The sequence below is a fragment of the Pungitius pungitius genome, chromosome 20, assembly GCF_949316345.1.
Source record: "Pungitius pungitius chromosome 20, fPunPun2.1, whole genome shotgun sequence".
NCBI lineage: Eukaryota > Metazoa > Chordata > Actinopteri > Perciformes > Gasterosteidae > Pungitius > Pungitius pungitius.
The window spans coordinates 10442794-10460468 of NC_084919.1; the positions used below are offsets into that span (position 1 = coordinate 10442794).

Genomic DNA, 17675 nt, shown 5'->3' on the forward strand with positions numbered 1-17675 from the left:
TCCTGATTAAATTATTTTGTGTGCTGCTGCGTTCAGCCTGCTAAGAGAAAAAGATTCATCCTGCTGGTTTCCCGTCCGTAGCTCGAGGAGGCCGACGGCGCCCTGCGGGCTGAGCAGGAGGCGTCGGCGCGGCTGAAGAGGGGTCAGGCAGAGGCGCAGAAAGAGGCTCAGGGCCTGGATGTCAGCCTCAGAGATGTGCAGGAGAAGTGCAGCCAGCTCGAAAAGAGCAAGATGGAGCTGGAGAAGCAGCTGACGGTGCTGCAGGCCGAGCTGCAGGAGGAGCGAAGAGACCGTGACCTCCGGACAGAAACTGTTAGTGACCTGCAGGGTGAGGCCTGGCTGTCTGTCTGTGAACAATAATTCAAATAAGTAGTTCCACTTTAGACACACGACGGTCTGACTTTTGATGGAAGAAATATGTCACTTTTTCACTTTATATCTCAAAGCAAAGAAATGAGGTTTTGTTGCTACTGCTGTATACAGTATATGGGCCGCTGTTCAGCAATAGTTAGTCTCACTTTATTTTACTCTGTTGATACAAATGACCTGCACACGGCAGTTAAAAAAATGGAAGAATAAGTGCAGGGATAAACCCGGTTACCCTTGGCAACCAGCCTACATTTATTTTAGAAACCTTTTTATATTACAAACTTTAACTTGTCTATTGACATTATTCCATTTTTGCAAAGGTTTTATTTTTTGTTGTTTTTATGATTTGGCAATGAGCCCAAGAAGATGTTATGATCTTCGTGGGCTCATTGAGTAAACACCACCTCAGGAGCAGGAAAAAGACATTACACAACTCTGAGCTGTTGACTGGACATGGTTACGAGATGGGGTTTTTTTTTAAGGGACTTTGGAAATATCAGATCATAGGTGGAAACATCTGTTCAAAAGGCAGAGAGTGAAGCAAGAGGCCGTGAAAGCCAAAGGAAGGCCGGAGCCAGCGCGTCTTGTGAGGCTCTCTGTGCACGCAGAGAGGAGGCCGCTCGCTCAAGTCCGAGGGATGAAGCAAAACAAGAGGGTTGCCTTTTTGCTGCCATGGCTGCTGCTTTTTTTCCCCCCGGTCAAACGAGTTGGTTGAAAGGGGAAAATGTGCATTAAGTTTGTTGATTTTCATACATTGGAGCGAGCAGCAGCATTATGTAATGTCTTGTGTAGGATTACCGAGCGCAGGTGCATTTACTTGTTGTTATTTGCGTTCACTTCACTCCAGATTTTCCTATATTCTATTTTTTAAATGTTATTTCCTCATCCGTTTTGCGATGAATCCACTTCAGGACGTATCTGTGGCCTGGAAGAAGAGGTGAAGGAAGTGAAGTCTTGTCTCTCAAAGGTCCATACTGAAAAGAACCAGCTACATGAGAAGCTTAATGACCTGGAAAAGGTTAGTGTTCATTTTAATAGCCAATTTCCAATGTGAATAGAGATTCAAGGCTATTCATGGGGACAGACGTTACATTGTTCTCTAGCATTTTCAAATTGAAACCAGCCTTTGGTAATGGTAACCAATAGAACCTCCCCACCAACACCACCTTTTTAATCTATAGGAGAAGAGCAACCATGAGATTGACTTGACATTCAAGCTGAAGTCGCTCCAGCAGAGTCTGGAGCAAGAAGAGGCCGAACACAAGGCCACCAAAGCCAAGCTCGCGGATAAAAACCGAATCTACCAGACAATCGAGGAGGCCAAGTCTGAGGCCTTAAAAGGTGAGCAAGTTGGAGGACAGAATCGTCTAAAAGACGATTGCAGGAAGGGTAAATTAAATTGTGTTTTACACTTCACACAAATGTCTAAAGTGTAAGAATTCTTGAAATAAAATAAATCGGCACCAGATGTTTGACAATCCCGCTGGCCTTCAGGCCCTCGCGGTGAATGCTGGGTATATTATGCTCCTAAACCTTGTTTGGTCTGGTCCAGAGATGGAGATCAACCTGCAGGAGGAGCGCTGCACGAGGCTGCAGATGGAGGGAAAGCTGCTGCAACAGGAGAAGGCCCTCTCCATGCTGGACTGCGACTACAAGCAGGCGCAGCAGAAACTGGAGGAGCTTCAGGCACAGAAGGAAAAACTTTCTGAAGAGGTGCGTCCTCTTAATCAGTCGTGGGGGAAATGAAACCTTGAGCTCTGGAACCGTTATTCCGTGATTTCCAACTTTTTATAGACTCAACCGTTTCAAACCTACTTTTGTTCTGCAGCTTAAAGTTACCCATAACTCACTAAAAGTGTTTGTGTGTGTGTGTGTGTGCATGTCTGTGTTCACGCAGGTAAAGAGCCTGTGTGTGCTTCTGGAGCAGGAGATCCACAAGCGCAACACCAACCAGATCGACCTGAAGATGCAGAACCAGCAGGTGCTGCTGCTCTGCTCCTCAGAGAAACAGCTCAAACAGGAGCTCAACCACCTGCTGGACATGAAGCAAGTCCTGGAGAAACAGAACCTAGATCTGCGCAGGTTAAACACAAAATAATGGCATATTGAGCATAATACCCATTGAACATAACCTAGATATGCAGATGAGTCGCTGGTGATGCTGTGTGCAAATTGTTGTGGAGAGTCTCCTTCACCGTGTGTGGCTTGAGGAAAGTGGCTCTGGTCGTTGGCCAGGAGCAGTGATTGACAGCTTGTTGGTCCTGTTCCAGGGAGAAGCAGGAGGCTGGTGGCCAGCTGAAGGAACTGAAGGACCAACTGGAGGCTGAGCAGTATTTCACAGTAATTCTAATCATCGGTTTTACTTCTTTTGTGCACCTCGTCTCAGAGACTAGCAACAAAACAATGAAAATTGATCTGTAACATCAGTCCGAATGGGACTCCATCTCGAAATTTACTGTGTCTCCGGCTGCTTCCCCCCCCGCCCCCTCCCCAACCCCAGACCCTTTACAAGACGCAGATCCGTGAGCTGAAGGACGAGTGTGATGAGAGGAATAAGTTGTACAAAGGGACGCAGCTTCAACTGGCAGTATATCAGGAAGAGAGGTAACTAGTGTAAACAACATCATCAACAGGGACCTGGCCAATGTAAAATGACCCGATCAACACAACAAGAAAGAAAAGTGCATATTCAATCCAACAAAAAACATGCAAAGACCGTAAACGTTATACAGCATGGAACACAAACAAGGTGCTGTGCATGGAATTGAACACATTTTGGACACAAAATGCTTTAAAAAGTTTAGATTTCACAGTTCGGTGGTTGTAACGCATTCCTAGAGATGGCATTTTTTTATTTATAAAGAATGTAACCGATGTCAATATTGTAATGTTCCACTTACGCCAGGAAGTCCTTGCATGAACTGGTTGATTAACTTCAACCAACAACTCAATGCTGATTCAGGTTTTACAAGAAAATGCCATCAAAAATGTGCCAGATATTGAATAGTTGTCGCTGTACAAGTACAGTCCTTTTTACCATTTGTCCAGCGGCACTGGATTCGGGTTGTCATGGTAACTGTAGGGATTTTAGAAGTTTCATCCAGCGATTTAATGATTTGGTGATGAGCGTTCCTTCCCGTCCTCCCCCCTGAAGGGATTCCCTCACAGCCCAGCTGGAGGCCAGTTTGACCAAAGCGGACTCGGAGCAGCTCGCTCGCTCCATCGCTGAGGAACAGTACTCCGATCTGGAGAAGGAGAAGATCATGAAGGAACTGGAGATCAAAGACATGATGGCAAGACACCGACAGGAGCTCGGCGACAAGGAGGCCACCATCAACTCGGTGAGATTGGAGGCGGAAGTATATTCCAATGATGTGCCTTTTTCTGAGTCGTTTTAAAACCACGTAGATTTTTAGGTGGTTTAGACTGGTGTATTGTCGTCTAATGTGCTACGTGAATTGAGTTCCCTTGGTTTGTTTGCTACACTCCTCACCTCCGCAGCTGGAAGAGTCCAATCGCACGCTGACGGTGGATGCGGCCAACCTGGCCAGCGAGAAAGAGGAGCTCAACAACCAGCTGAAAAACATGCAGCAACGTGAGTGTCATTTGGAGTTAACGAGCGTTTCGAAATCACCTTTCACTCAGCGACTGGAAAATGTGTTGAAAAGCTGTCTTACATATCCAGTCTACGTGATGAGATGCTATTAAATGTCATCAAAAGTAGCCCTTAATCTTTCCATCAGGGGAACGATAGTGTGATTATCTTCAAACTTGAACTGTAATAAATGGGTTACTTCTTTGAAACTTAAGCCCTGCATTAATATTCCTCTCTGCTATTCCATGCAGAGCTCCAGAAAGCCAGGGATGAGGAGAGGCAGATGAACTCACTCCAACTGTCCTTTGAAAAGCAGCTGCAGAATGAAAGGACGCTCAAAATTCAGGTGCGTGTCTGGGCGCCCACGCAGGTCTGGAAAGCCTGAAATACATTTCTATGCTTTCCTACTTTTTATGACTCTCATTCCACATTGTGTGTTGTTAAGAATAACGTTTTCAGCTGCAGGCTTGTGTTGAACTCATCTAAAAGAAAAGACCCCCCCCCCCCCCCCCACCACCATGTGTATTTCCTGAATTCCTTGTAATCATAAATAGATCTCTGAAGTGCGTTTTCGCTCACAGGCCATCAACAAGTTGGCCGAGGTGATGAACCGGAGGGACACGGTGCGAGGAGGCCACCGGACCATTGACACCGAGGTGCACAGGAAGGAGAAGGAGAACAGGAAGCTGCAGCTGGAGCTGAGGACGGAGAAGGAGAAGTTCAACAGCGCCGTCATCAAGTACCAGCGGGAGCTGACGGACATGCAGGCGGTCAGTGTCTCAACCGCATACTATCCCATGGAATGGCCTATAATGATGGGGAGTAAAACTAAAGCCTAAAGTCCTGCTCCCTTTCTGCTGTTCAGCTGATTGCAGAGGAGAACCAGGTGCGTCTGGATCTCCAGATGACGTTGGCCAGCAAAGACAGCGACATTGAGCAGCTGCGATGCCAGATCACCTCCCTCAGCGTCCACTCCCTGGACTCCACTAGCATCAGCAGTGGCAACGACCTGGACATGGGCGAAGGATACCCAGGTAGACAGAGGGACTCTGTCTCACACTCGCCCGCCTATAAGCCACCAGATGAGAACACGTCTGCATGCTCTTCCTTCCTTCCTTCCTCTTCCCGCAGTCTCTCTTGCAGAGTTTGTGCTGTATACTTTGTTCTCACGTCGAGTCTAGTCTCTCTTTGTTTTTGACCTTTTTCTCCTCTTTATGCTTCTTCCTTTCCCTCCCACCTCATTTCACCTCCCAACTCTCTCTCTCTCTTCACGATGCGGCCCAGTGCGCATTACTCACTCTCACACCTCCGAATCAATGTCCTTCACCTACCAGCGCACACACCAATCTGTCCGCATCGACACCCGGCCCCGCCTTCACTCTGCTCACAGTCCCTTCGACTCCGAGGACGAGGACGAGCGTCCCCCGGCCCTCCCTCTCGAGCAGCCCCCTGTGGCTGAACCTGCAGGTGACCGTGCATGGCGGTCCACACCCGGCCGAGGGATGCAAATGAACAGTGCAACGGGCACGACAGATATTTAATGACGTTACTCCATTCGGATGTTTGCTGATTTGAGAAAGAGCGCCTTGTTGCTCAACTTGTATCCCGCTGCAAAAGATGCAGGGATTGAAGTTTCCTCCTAGACACATTGCCATGTTTTATGCTGGAGATTCCATATGATATATAAATGGCTCCCAGTAGTCTGCCATTGAGGTCAAGTAGCAAAGCATAATGCCACCTGCCCTTTGGTTGGAGCAAGACATAATTCCCACTCCAAAAGATGAGGTTCGGTTTAAAGTAAACGCCACCTGTTTCCAAATGTCAAGGTGTTCTTTTGAGTTGTTTTCGGATGATTAAAGGCATCGCTCCCCTTTGTGTTAACATGCTGTTTTTTTTTTTCCTCTGCAAACTAGACGCGAGGCTCGAGGGCTGGATTTCACTTCCTACCAAGAACACAAAGCGCTTCGGCTGGGACAAAAAAGTAACGTGCCCAACCCCATATCCCATTTCTACAGACTTGTTTTCTTTTGTAATAACAGATCTTCCCCTTTTTCTCCCCCCCTTTCCTTTCTGAAGTATGTAGTTGTGAGCAGCAGGAAGATTCTGTTCTACAACAGCGATCTGGACCGAGAGCAGGCCATCCCCTTCATGACCCTGGACATCGAGTGAGTGATTTTTAACATACGAAAAACGACTGGTAATGTGATTCTGGTTATTAGAGTTGATAAAAAATACGAGTTGACAGCCATACTAAAAAGGCTGAGCTAAATGCTAACATACAAATATTCACGGGTTAGCAGCAAGTTGAAGCTGTGGCGAGGTCGTTGCTTTTGTTTGACTATAAACCAAAATATCGGATGGTTTTACATTTTGAGCTTATGGTGGTGCAACATGAAAACTTGAGATCACCAAAATGATTTGAATTCATCCTGAGGGAATAAATGAACCACATCTCATTGCAATCCATCCAATTGTAGAGACTTATCTTTTAGTGTGGCTAAACCAACAACTACAAAGGTGCACTCGGACTTCTGATCTCCGTCATATTAGTGTGTTTCTGTGTGAGCAACAAGTGCATCAGAAGTGTTTTCCCTTTACTCCATTAATACCAGCGGTGAGGAGTTGGCACAAAGTCAATTTCAACAAACCTGTATAACAAGCAATAAAATGTTTTTTGAGAAAGTGGAACCGAGCACAAAGCCAGACTGGAGAAATCTGCTGAAAGCTGCATCAGAATCTGAAATATTACCCATAAACTGACTCACTAACTTATTTCATTTAACACACACTCATTTAAGCGTCGTCATTAGTCCCTTTTCGCAGATTTAAATATACAGAATAAGATATCAGAACCCAGTTATTAGCCTTGATATCCAGGTTCTACTCTTAACTCATTCCTTACTCTCCTTCTCACAGTAAGCTGTTTCATGTCCGACCTGTCACTCAAACTGATGTCTACCGTGCAGATGCCAAAGAGATTCCAAGGATATTCCAGGTAACGAGGCAGGACACTTGCTGTTGCCTCCCTTTATTTTCCCCTCCCCTTCCTACATATTGTGTGAATCTGCTTCTCAAATATCTCCCTAAATAAAAGTCAATTCAATTAAGTTCCCTTTCTTTTTTTCTTTTCTTTTTTTCCTAGATCCTTTATGCCAATGAAGGAGAGATTAAACGTGAACAGGAGCTCGTAACGGAGCCGGCGGTGTATGGCGAGCGTCCAGCCTACATCAGCCACAAAGGTCATGAGTTCATCCTCACCCTGTACCACTTCCCGTCCAGCTGTGAGGCGTGCACTCGGCCGCTGTGGAACGTGTTCAAGCCCCCGCCGGCCCTCGAGTGCCGCCGCTGCCACACCAAGTGCCACAAAGATCACTTGGACCGAAAGGAGGAGGTCATTGTTCCGTGCAAGGGTCAGTACGCTCAGTCAGTCCGATAGCCACGCCTCTGTGTGGGATGAATTTGCTGACACTTGGTGGATATTTATTGGAATTTCCCCTGGATTTGATCACTCTGGGAAAAACATTTTTTGTATCCATTTGACTCCCTTTTTCCTTTTACAGTGAACTACGACATGTCCACTGCCAAAGAGCTGCTTCTGCTGACCAACTCTCAGGAAGAGCAGCAGCGCTGGGTCAGCCACCTGCTCAAACGCATCCCCAGGAAACACCCGACCTTGAGTCCCCCCTCTGCAGCGCGGAACAACCTCCCGGAACCGACGTCACGCTCCTCCCCGCGACTCTCCCCCCGGGCCTCGCCCAAGGGGTCGCCTCATTTGTCCTCGAAACGCGGGGCCATCAAGATTCAGTCCACCAGGCAGCAGCCACAGCCGCAGCCGCTGCCGGAGAAAACCAGGTGAGGACCAGGAAGATCTGACTGAAAGCTGAATAAAAAAAACCCTTACAGGATGTAATGCTTTTAACATGTTTAAAGTATTTTGCATAACGTAGAATTAATGCTCCAACAAACCGTCACTAACTTTTCTACTATTGACCAAGACACCCGGCTAACTCTCTCTGTCCAAATCTAACCGGCTCTCCTCCTCCAGCACTGGCCCCATGCTCCGTGTTGGAGCCATTCTGAATACTGCAATGGGATGGCGCTGTTTTTGCCACCAGCCTATTTAACACCAGGGCTAATTAGTGCAGGTGTGGCGCACAGCGAGGCAGATAACTTTTGACCGTGAGGCACGGCGGATTGTGAACCGAATTGTTTGTTTTTCTTTTCGTTATATAAATAAATGGATTGACATATCCGACGTTAAGTTAAGAAGTTTGAAAGTAAGTTATTTTTAGTTTAAGACACAAACAGCACGCCGGAAACCACGAGTACAAAACAACTTAAATGTGCGCCAACAATTAGTCAAAAGTTTGGCTCAGTATGAGAAAAAGACCGATCAAGTTTAGACGGCACGATCCTTGTGCTGTTTGAGCACCTTGTCTTCGACGGCGATCCGCTGAATGGAAACGCTGGCGCGTGCTTTGGATATAGCGTTAGTCGTATACTACGGGCGCAACGCGTCTCACATTGGACAGTGGAGCAAATCACGCAGCCACGGGCGGAGATCGGCGACCGGTAGCGGGGATCGGCGGCGGAGGTCGTTGACGGACAGCGGTGATTGGTAGCGGATGTCGGTGAAAGTACGCTGGAGCCTCACAGTGGATAGTGAGGCAGTCCGAACTCTGTCACGACGGAGGTTGGTGACCGTTCTCACATTGGTCAGTGAGGATTGGACACTACGTCACCAAGTGAAGAAAAGTTGGTTGGACCTGGAACGAGCCGCGAGGTATGAGCAGTTAAACACACATGAGTAGGAAGGAATGAAGCAGAGCTGCCTGCAGTTATTAAAGTGTAAACGGCAAGACTGACGAGAACACAATGGATGGACATTTGGTTTATCGACATTGACATTTTCCAACAAGGACTTGAAATAAGAGACATTTGGGTTTGCAAGAAATGAAAATGTTAATGGTTTGTTTTTTATTCTGATGCTCGTTTTTCATGATATTGTGAAATATTGCTGTTTTCTGGGTGGTTGACTGGAAAACAAGGTAAAATGGATGAAGATCATCAAGGTACTGAGGTAACAAATGTGTCAGCTGACTTACAAAAGGTTAATGAGGATGAAGCCTCCGTGAAAAAAAGGTCTGTAAAATTGACACAAAAAGTACTGCTTTCCAAACTAGGTGGCTTAGAGACACTAAGAAAATCCAAGTTAAGTAAAGCTGCCAATATAAAACAAACTATTCAAGGGTTAATGTGTCAGTCTGGTTATGAAGCTGAAATAAAAGGTAGCTTCAGCAAATATCAAGCTTTGATTAAAGACGCAAAAGTTGCACATAACCAACTGCTTGAGTTGCTACCCGTAGATGAAAAGGAAAGGCATGAAACCTGGTTCAAAGCAAAGCTGTTAAGTGTGAACGAATTTTGCCATTGCGTAGAAAATCGTTTTAAGAGTGCAAATAATGGTACTACTGAAACCGTTGCCCTTGAGGATGATATAGAGCCAACGGATAGTGTATCAAATGTTGGTACATCATCATGCACTAAAAGCCGTACCAGTGAAAGATCAAGTCGATCAAGCAAAGCTGCATTGGAAGTTGCGCAAGCAAAAGCCAGGAAAGCTGCACTCATAGCACGTGCAGCAGCGTTAAAAAAGAAACATGAATTGGAACGGGAGGTGGAATCAATAAGGAAAAAACTGGAACAGGTGGAAATGGATGCTGAGATTGAAGCCTCAGATGCAGAATTGGCAGTACTGCAAACATTTTCAGATCAGGATGGTATGGAGTCGTACTTTGAGAAGCAAAAATCAAAAGAAAGCCCTAACATTTCTGAGGCGAAGTTTGAAAAATCTACAAGATTGATGAGTATTAAAGGTTTATCTACTGCTAATGTTGCACATGCAGTTGATGACAATTCTACACAACAGATTCTGCAAAGGCAAAATGAAATATCCGAGCTGCTCTTACAACAACACAAAGCAAGCCAACTGCCGCCTAGACAACTACCTGTTTTCGAAGGTGACCCATTGAAGTTCAAAATGTTCATGCAAGCTTTCAAGCATTCTGTGGAGGAGAAAGCTGCATCTAAAGGGGATTGCATGTACTTTTTGGAAAGGTACACCAGAGGGCGTCCTCACGACCTTGTGCAAAGCTGTTTACATATGAGTGCGGAGAGAGGTTTTGAAACAGCTAAAGCTCTCCTACGGGAACACTTCGGCAATGAAACAAAGATTACAGCAGCATATATGGAAAAGGTTCTCAACTGGCCTGTGGTGAAGCCTGAAGGTGTTTTGTTTCTACAGGACTATGCATTATTTCTACGTGGATGCTATAATGCAATGTCAGATTTGGAGGACATGAAAGAGCTGGACTTGCCGGCTAACCTCAAAATTATTGTTTCAAAACTTCCTTTTAAATTAAGGGAAAAATTTAGAAGTTCTGCTTGCGGTATTCGGGAGCGACAACTCCGCAAACCTAACTTTAAAGACGTTGTACACTTTGTGGAATATGAAGTAAAAATCTTGTCTGATCCTATTTTTGGTGATATTCAAACTACTGAAAGAGAGAGGCAGGTTAAAAGGGATGTGTATACAGCCAAGTCTAGGTCGAAGCAAGGTAACTTTGCTACAAACGTCTGTGCTGTTAGCAACGTGCAACGCAGGGACACACAGGAAGGTAAACACAGGGAGAGCAACATCGGCATCAATTGTTTATTCTGTTTGCAAGATCACAGTCTGGATGAATGTCAACGACTTGCAAAAAATAAACATCGTGAAAAGATCAACTTCTTAAAGGAAAAAGGAGTATGTTTTGGGTGTCTCAACATTGGGCATTTGAGCAAAAATTGCGATAAGCGGAAAACCTGTGCAAAATGCAAACAGAGCCATCCAACAGCTTTACACATTCACGTCAAACAAGTGGACAAATCGATGAACAGCAGTGGCATCTATCCCAAGGAACCTAAACCAGCTGTAAACCATACGCTTGTGTCAGCTCAGACATTTGGGAGCCAGACCGGGGCCGGTGGTAGTGGAATGCTCTCCATCCTGCCAGTTCAGGTAAAAGCACAAAAGGGCAACAAGGTCATTCAGACTTATGCTTTTCTGGACAATGGCTCGACATCCACATTCTGCTCTGAAGCTCTTATGCGTAGACTTAATCTTACTGGAACAAAGTCCAAAATAGGTTTGTTAACGATGAGCCCAAAGACATCAGTGTCAACATACATTGTGAATGGACTTGAAGTAGCTAGCCTTAATGGAACAAGGTACTACAGTCTTCCAAATGTTTACACACAGAAAAAGATGCCAGTTGACACAGCAAACATCATGAAACCAGAGGACATATCACAGTGGCCTTACCTTGATCACATTGAAATCCCTGAAATTGATGCTACCGTGGAGTTATTAATAGGTACTAATGCTTCAAAGTTGCTAGAACCATGGGAAATTGTGAATAGCCAAGGTGAGGGTCCTTTTGCTGTTAAAACCCTATTAGGGTGGGTGATCAATGGCTTAGGAAAGGATTCTAAAGACAATAGGAACGGCATTGGCTATCCTTCTGTTTCTGTAAACAGATTATCTGTAGAATCACTTCAGCTGTTATTGGAGAAGCAGTACCAAAGTGACTTCAATGAGAAAATCGCCGACGACAATGAAGAAATGTCAAGGCAAGAGGCAAGATTCATTAAAATAATGGATCAATCTGTAAAGTTAAAGGACGGACATTACAGTTTAAAGCTGCCATTTAAAGCCCAAGAGGTAACTCTGCCAAACAACCGTTGTATTGCTCAACAGCGCCTCATTGGACTAAGAAGGAAAATGGAAAGAAATGAGAAATTCCACCAAGAATACACAAGCTTTCTTGAAAATGTCATCAGCAGTGGCTATGCAGAAATGGTACCACAGGATGAGTTGCGTTGTGGAGAAGATAACCTGTTCTATATACCTCATCATGGCGTATATCACCCAAGGAAGGGCAAGTTGCGAGTTGTCTTCGACTGTGGAGCTAAGTTTAAAGGAACTTCTTTGAACGAACAACTTCTGCAGGGTCCGAACCTTACAAGTTCCTTAATAGGAGTGTTTCTACGATTCAGACAAGAACCAGTTGCTTTTATGTCTGATGTGAAGTCTATGTTCTATCAAGTTAGAGTGGCCGATGAAGACAAAGACTTTCTAAGGTTCCTGTGGTGGCCTAATGGAGATCTGCACAAGCAAGTTGAAGAATATAGAATGACTGTACATCTCTTTGGAGCAGTGTCGTCGCCTAGTTGTGCATGTTATGCTCTAAGGAAGACAGCAGACGACAGTCGGAATGGATTTTCGGATGAAGTGATTGACACGGTATATAAAAATTTCTATGTGGACGATTGTCTGAAAAGCTCACCGTCTGCGCAGAAAGCAGTACAGATTGTGCAGGACCTGACTGAACTTTGCCAGAAAGGAGGGTTTCATCTTACACAGTGGATAAGTAGCAGTCGCAAAGTCCTTGAAACAATTCCTGAGAAAGAACATTCTCAAAGTGTGAGTGAACTAAATTTGGACATAGACGAACTTCCGGTGGAAAGAGCACTGGGGCTACATTGGTGTCTGGAAAATGACAAGTTTAACTTCCATGTAAACTGCAAGGAACGGATGCAAACACGGCGAGGGATCTTATCAGTCACTAGTGCAGTGTACGATCCCTTAGGGTACGTTGCGCCAGTCCTTCTTCCAGCCAAGCACATATTACAAGAGTTGTGCAAAAGGAACTATGGCTGGGATGAAGAAGTTCCACAAATCTTAAAACAGCAGTGGATAAAGTGGTTAACTGACCTGAAAGAGATCTCAGAGTTCCGAGTGAGTAGGTGCTTGAAACCACATGACTTTGGAACACCAGTCCACGCCCAGTTGCATCACTTTGCCGATGCCAGCGAAAGGGGATATGGTACGGTAACTTACCTAAGGTTGCAGAACAAAGCAGGTCATGTTCATATTTCCTTTCTTCTTGGAAAGTCCAGAGTAACACCTCTTAAACCCGTAACCATTCCTCGTTTGGAACTCACTGCTGCCGTTTTGGCTGTTCGAGTGGACAGGATGGTAAAATCAGAGTTACAGCTTTCTTTGTCAGAATCCTGTTTCTGGACTGATAGTACTACAGTCTTAAAGTACATCAGCAATGAAAACAAAAGGTTTCGAACATTTGTGGCCAACAGAGTAGCCATCATTAGGGAATCTTCAGAGCCAGCGCAGTGGCGCTATGTTCACACAAAACAAAATCCTGCAGATGACGCATCTAGAGGACTGACAGTCCATAAGCTTTTGAACAGCAAAACATGGCTATCGGGTCCGGAATTCCTGTGGAGAGCAAGAGAAACATGGTTACAGTACGAAGTGGAGTCCACATTGGAGGAGGAGGATCCAGAGGTCAAAGTGGAAATCTCCACAAACGCAATAACCATTCAAGAGGATAATGCAACCAGCCAACTCATCACCTATTTCTCTGACTGGAAAAGGTTGAAAGTCGCAGTTGCATGGTTGCTGTTGGTCAAAGGGACTCTATTGGAGTTGAGTCAAAGAAGGAAGCAACTGGTGAAAGATGGAATGGCTAATCTTGATGTTGACAGAAAAATGTTGGAAGCCAGAAAGTCATTGAAACGAGAAGGTGTATCAACGGAGGATCTATTAGCAGCAGAAAATGCTATCCTTCAGTTCTGTCAGAGGGAAAGATTTGACACTGAGATTTGTGCACTAAAGACAGGAAAACCTGTTAAAGGGTGTAGCCCTATCTACAAGCTGAATCCTGTCTTAGAGGAAGGACTGGTAAGAGTTGGTGGAAGATTGTCCAGGACTGCAATGCCCGAAGAGAGCAAACATCCAGTCATCCTGTGTAAAGATCAGCACATCTCCATGTTAATTCTTAAACATATTCATGAACAGACAAGACACGGTGGGAGAAATTACATCCTTTCCAAATTGAGAGAAAGGTTCTGGGTAACTCATGCCAATGCAGCGGCAAGGAAAATCTTGTCAAGTTGTCCTTTTTGCAGACGTCACCAAGGAAAATTGTGTGACCAAAAAATGTCGGATCTCCCCAACGAGAGGATTACTCCAGACTTGCCTCCATTTACTAATGTGGGAGTGGACTATTTTGGGCCTATTGAAGTAAAACAAGGACGTTCTTATGTGAAACGTTATGGGGTTATCTTTACATGCATGGCCAGCAGGGCAATTCATTTAGAAGTGGCACACTCGTTAGACACAGACTCCTGCATCAGTGCTATTCGTCGATTCATATGCCGGAGAGGACCCGTGGCACACTTTCGCTCAGACAATGGCACAAATTTCACCGGTGCAGAAAAGGAACTAAAAAGAGCAATTGCAGAATTAAACCACAGATCAATTGAGAAGGCTTTAATTCATGACAATATCAAGTGGACGTTCAACCCACCTGCAGCTTCCCATCATGGCGGTGCTTGGGAAAGCATGATCAGACTGGTCAGGAAGGTCTTGGTATCTGTTTTACATCTACAGACTCTAACTGATGAAACGTTAGTCACAGTCTTATGCGAAGCCGAAGCAATCTTGAATGACCGACCAATTACGAGAGTTTCAGAGGATCCTAATGATTTAGAGCCACTAACACCTAATCATCTTCTTACTTTGAAAAGAAAACCAGTTTTGCCTCCAGGTCTGTTTGATCAAAAGGACCAGTACGTAAGACGAAGATGGAAACAGGCTCAATATCTTTCAGATTTGTTCTGGAAAAGGTGGACGAAAGAGTATCTTGCAACGCTACAGGAAAGACAAAAGTGGAACAAAACACAACGTAATCTTTTGGAAGGAGATATTGTTTTGATTGCAGATGCTACAGCACCACGAAATTCTTGGATGATTGGAAGGATTATTAAAGCCTTTCCAGACAAATCAGGCATAGTTAGATCTGTGCAAATCAAAACCAAAACAAATGTAATTGAAAGGCCAGTGACAAAATTAGGACTATTGGTAGAGCAGTCAATGTAAAAGTAAAACAAACGCACCAAAAGAGGGTCAATTTGTTTGTTTGTTTATTATTTTTGTTTGCAAACGTAAGTTTCGTTGTATGAATGTCTCCATACATGAATTGTTTATAATTGTCATGTCTTGAAGTGTCATGAACAATTAGGGGCCGGTTGTGTTGGAGCCATTCTGAATACTGCAATGGGATGGCGCTGTTTTTGCCACCAGCCTATTTAACACCAGGGCTAATTAGTGCAGGTGTGGCGCACAGCGAGGCAGATAACTTTTGACCGTGAGGCACGGCGGATTGTGAACCGAATTGTTTGTTTTTCTTTTCGTTATATAAATAAATGGATTGACATATCCGACGTTAAGTTAAGAAGTTTGAAAGTAAGTTATTTTTAGTTTAAGACACAAACAGCACGCCGGAAACCACGAGTACAAAACAACTTAAATGTGCGCCAACACTCCGTATCATCCTCCACTGACCTTTCACCTCTGACCCCCATCGTCCTCCCCTGACCTCTCACCTCTGACCCCACCATTCTAGCGTCTCTCGTGCTGGGAGACTGTAAGTAGCTTGTTGCGCCTGTCCCGCCCATCCAGTATGCGGCGCTGCTGTGTCCATTAACACTGGCGTCACCATAACGGCCCAGCGGCATTCGCTCTCTTGATTAACGGCTCGTGGATCGACGCTGCCCCCTGCTGAACCTACGTTGACCCGGAAGTTATGAAGCATGAAAGGCCTTTGACCCCCAAGATGAACCGCCTACTTGATACCGTTTCAGATTGCTTGAGTTTGGCCTCAAAGACTGGAGTTGGCCGTTCGATGAAGGCGATAATGATGATGATGATGATGATGATGATATGTTCTGACGGAAGTAAAAGAGGGGGTATGGAGGGTAACTGGACCCCTACGTGTGGGTTTGCATTTAGTTAGGCATGTTTTTGTGTGATTTTTTATTTTAAAGTTCAGTGGAGTGGAAAACTAACTTAGTGTTTGAACAACATTGTTGCAACAAGAATGGTTTTGACGGTTGATTTCTTCACGTGCTTATTGAACAAAACAAGTGAAAATAGGGTAAATCTTGGTCTGCATGTTTGCCAGAAGTAACTTATTAGAGGCAGTATAGCAACTATACTGTTCTCGTGTCGGTACGTTTCTGCATCGACGAGCCTGAACCTGGTTCTGTCCAAAATGATCAAAAAGCATCCCCTTCACCACTCTAGTTACATTACATGTCATTTAGCAGATGCTCTTATCCAAAGCGACTTTGGCCTGGGGAGCAATTAGGGGTCAGGTGTCTTGCTCAGGGACACATCGACATGGCACATGGAGCAGGTGGGATTTGAACCACCATCCTTGAAGCTATCAGCGCATCACTCTACTCCATCACCAGTTCAATCAGACAAATCTTTGCCCCTCCACTCTTCATGCTAAGCTGAGCTAAAGGTCTGCTGGGTGGATCTTCACCTTCTTCAAAGACATGAGATCCATCAATTTTCTCTACCAACTTTAGGCAAATAAGCAGACAAGTGTAAAATGCGCTTTAATATTTCACCTCTTGCAGACACACAGGCGGAAGTTATTCCCACATCTATTTTTTTTTTTGGCAGTTGTTTTTTGCGTTTCCCTCATGCATTGTGTGTTTATCAGATAGCTTCCTCGTTCGGTGTGGACTTTGTGTGGGTGTGCCTTTTTTTGAAGTCCAGCCATTCGTTTGGTCGTGTCCTAGGTTTTCATCCTGTTCTCTTTCTCTCTCCGCAGTTGATGGCTGGCTGATCAAAGATGTGTCTTTTCATCCTTGTGGATTAATGAATGCTGTCTGGAACCAGTGCCTTCATGTGTTACTGCTTTTAAAAAAAAAAAAAAAAAAAACACTAACCATGGACCGAAACATTAATGGAAACTTGCAGTCAAAAACTGGTGCTGCCTCGGTCATTTTAAGAAGAAACTGAGTATTCATATTAGAGGGAGACTTAATCCAAACGACAATAACACTACACTGTGATTAAAACTGCCTTGTTGTATAACCATCATGAAAAATAATTGTGGGCCTTTTATTCTGTCAGAGGCAGTGACTCACATGTATTTGTTCGTGAGGTGTTGAGCGTGTGTGTGTGTGTGTGTGAACATTTGTGTATCGGATCAAGAGGTCTGTGTGTATTGTAACACAATCTATCTCAGTATTAGATCAGTCAGCAGAACATTTGATCGTATATTCTTGTCTTTAAAATGAATACAGTTTATTACACATAGATCTGTTACAACATAAGACTGAACAATGTGAATCTGACAAGCAATGGGTCTTCTTGACATTCATGAGAGATTTCAATAAATTCTCTGACCCATAAAGTTGATAATTCATGTTTCTTTCATTGTTTATTAAAATTCAAAATGTAGGATTTGCATCAATATAAAAAAACGGCATCTGGAGTTTGAATTATTCACTTTCTAGTAAAATGTAGAAAATTCATCAAGAGTAAGACAACTGGGTGTTCAGTGTTTTATTGGTGAGATCTTCAGGTATACTCATTAGATATTGTACAGTAGGCTACACTTTATAGTAATACTAAAGTGATGTCACAACATCGACATTATGAACACAAATGTTACAGGAATATTGTAGTGATGCTTCAGAGGTGTTACATCTGACTCATTCCAGGAGACGATTGGAACTATAAGAGAATAAGTCTATCTCGAGTGCATGTGGAGTGAGTGGGCTCGGCTGA

General features: G+C 44.4%; 1 protein-coding gene across 6 annotated transcripts in view; it reads left to right on the plus strand.

The window, feature by feature from the left end:
* The window catches only part of LOC119194788 (rho-associated protein kinase 2-like), a 29350-nt gene extending 12379 nt beyond the window's left edge, over window positions 1-16971 (plus strand). Inside the window, exons 15-35 of one of the 6 annotated variants that reach the window (XR_005114167.2) lie at window positions 82-328; window positions 1281-1387; window positions 1551-1710; window positions 1922-2082; window positions 2267-2451; window positions 2640-2709; window positions 2870-2973; window positions 3524-3710; window positions 3871-3964; window positions 4216-4310; window positions 4546-4734; window positions 4830-4998; window positions 5249-5431; window positions 5878-5945; window positions 6041-6129; window positions 6881-6959; window positions 7107-7374; window positions 7525-7816; window positions 8010-8022; window positions 15410-15513; window positions 16711-16971. Coding sequence is in view for 5 of the 6 variants with exons in the window: in XM_037449170.2 (XP_037305067.2) it covers window positions 82-328; window positions 1281-1387; window positions 1551-1710; window positions 1922-2082; window positions 2267-2451; window positions 2640-2709; window positions 2870-2973; window positions 3524-3710; window positions 3871-3964; window positions 4216-4310; window positions 4546-4734; window positions 4830-4998; window positions 5249-5431; window positions 5878-5945; window positions 6041-6129; window positions 6881-6959; window positions 7107-7374; window positions 7525-7816; window positions 15731-15818 (2835 nt within the window). In the remaining variant the exon portion in view is untranslated. Of the gene's footprint in view, window positions 1-81; window positions 329-1280; window positions 1388-1550; window positions 1711-1921; window positions 2083-2266; window positions 2452-2639; window positions 2710-2869; window positions 2974-3523; window positions 3711-3870; window positions 3965-4215; window positions 4311-4545; window positions 4735-4829; window positions 4999-5248; window positions 5432-5877; window positions 5946-6040; window positions 6130-6880; window positions 6960-7106; window positions 7375-7524; window positions 7817-8009; window positions 8226-15409; window positions 15514-15730; window positions 15863-16710 lie in introns of those variants that run through there. The other 5 variants (XM_037449170.2, XM_037449169.2, XM_037449171.2 and 2 more) reach the window with 5 other exon arrangements.
* The last annotated feature ends 704 nt before the right edge of the window (window positions 16972-17675 follow it).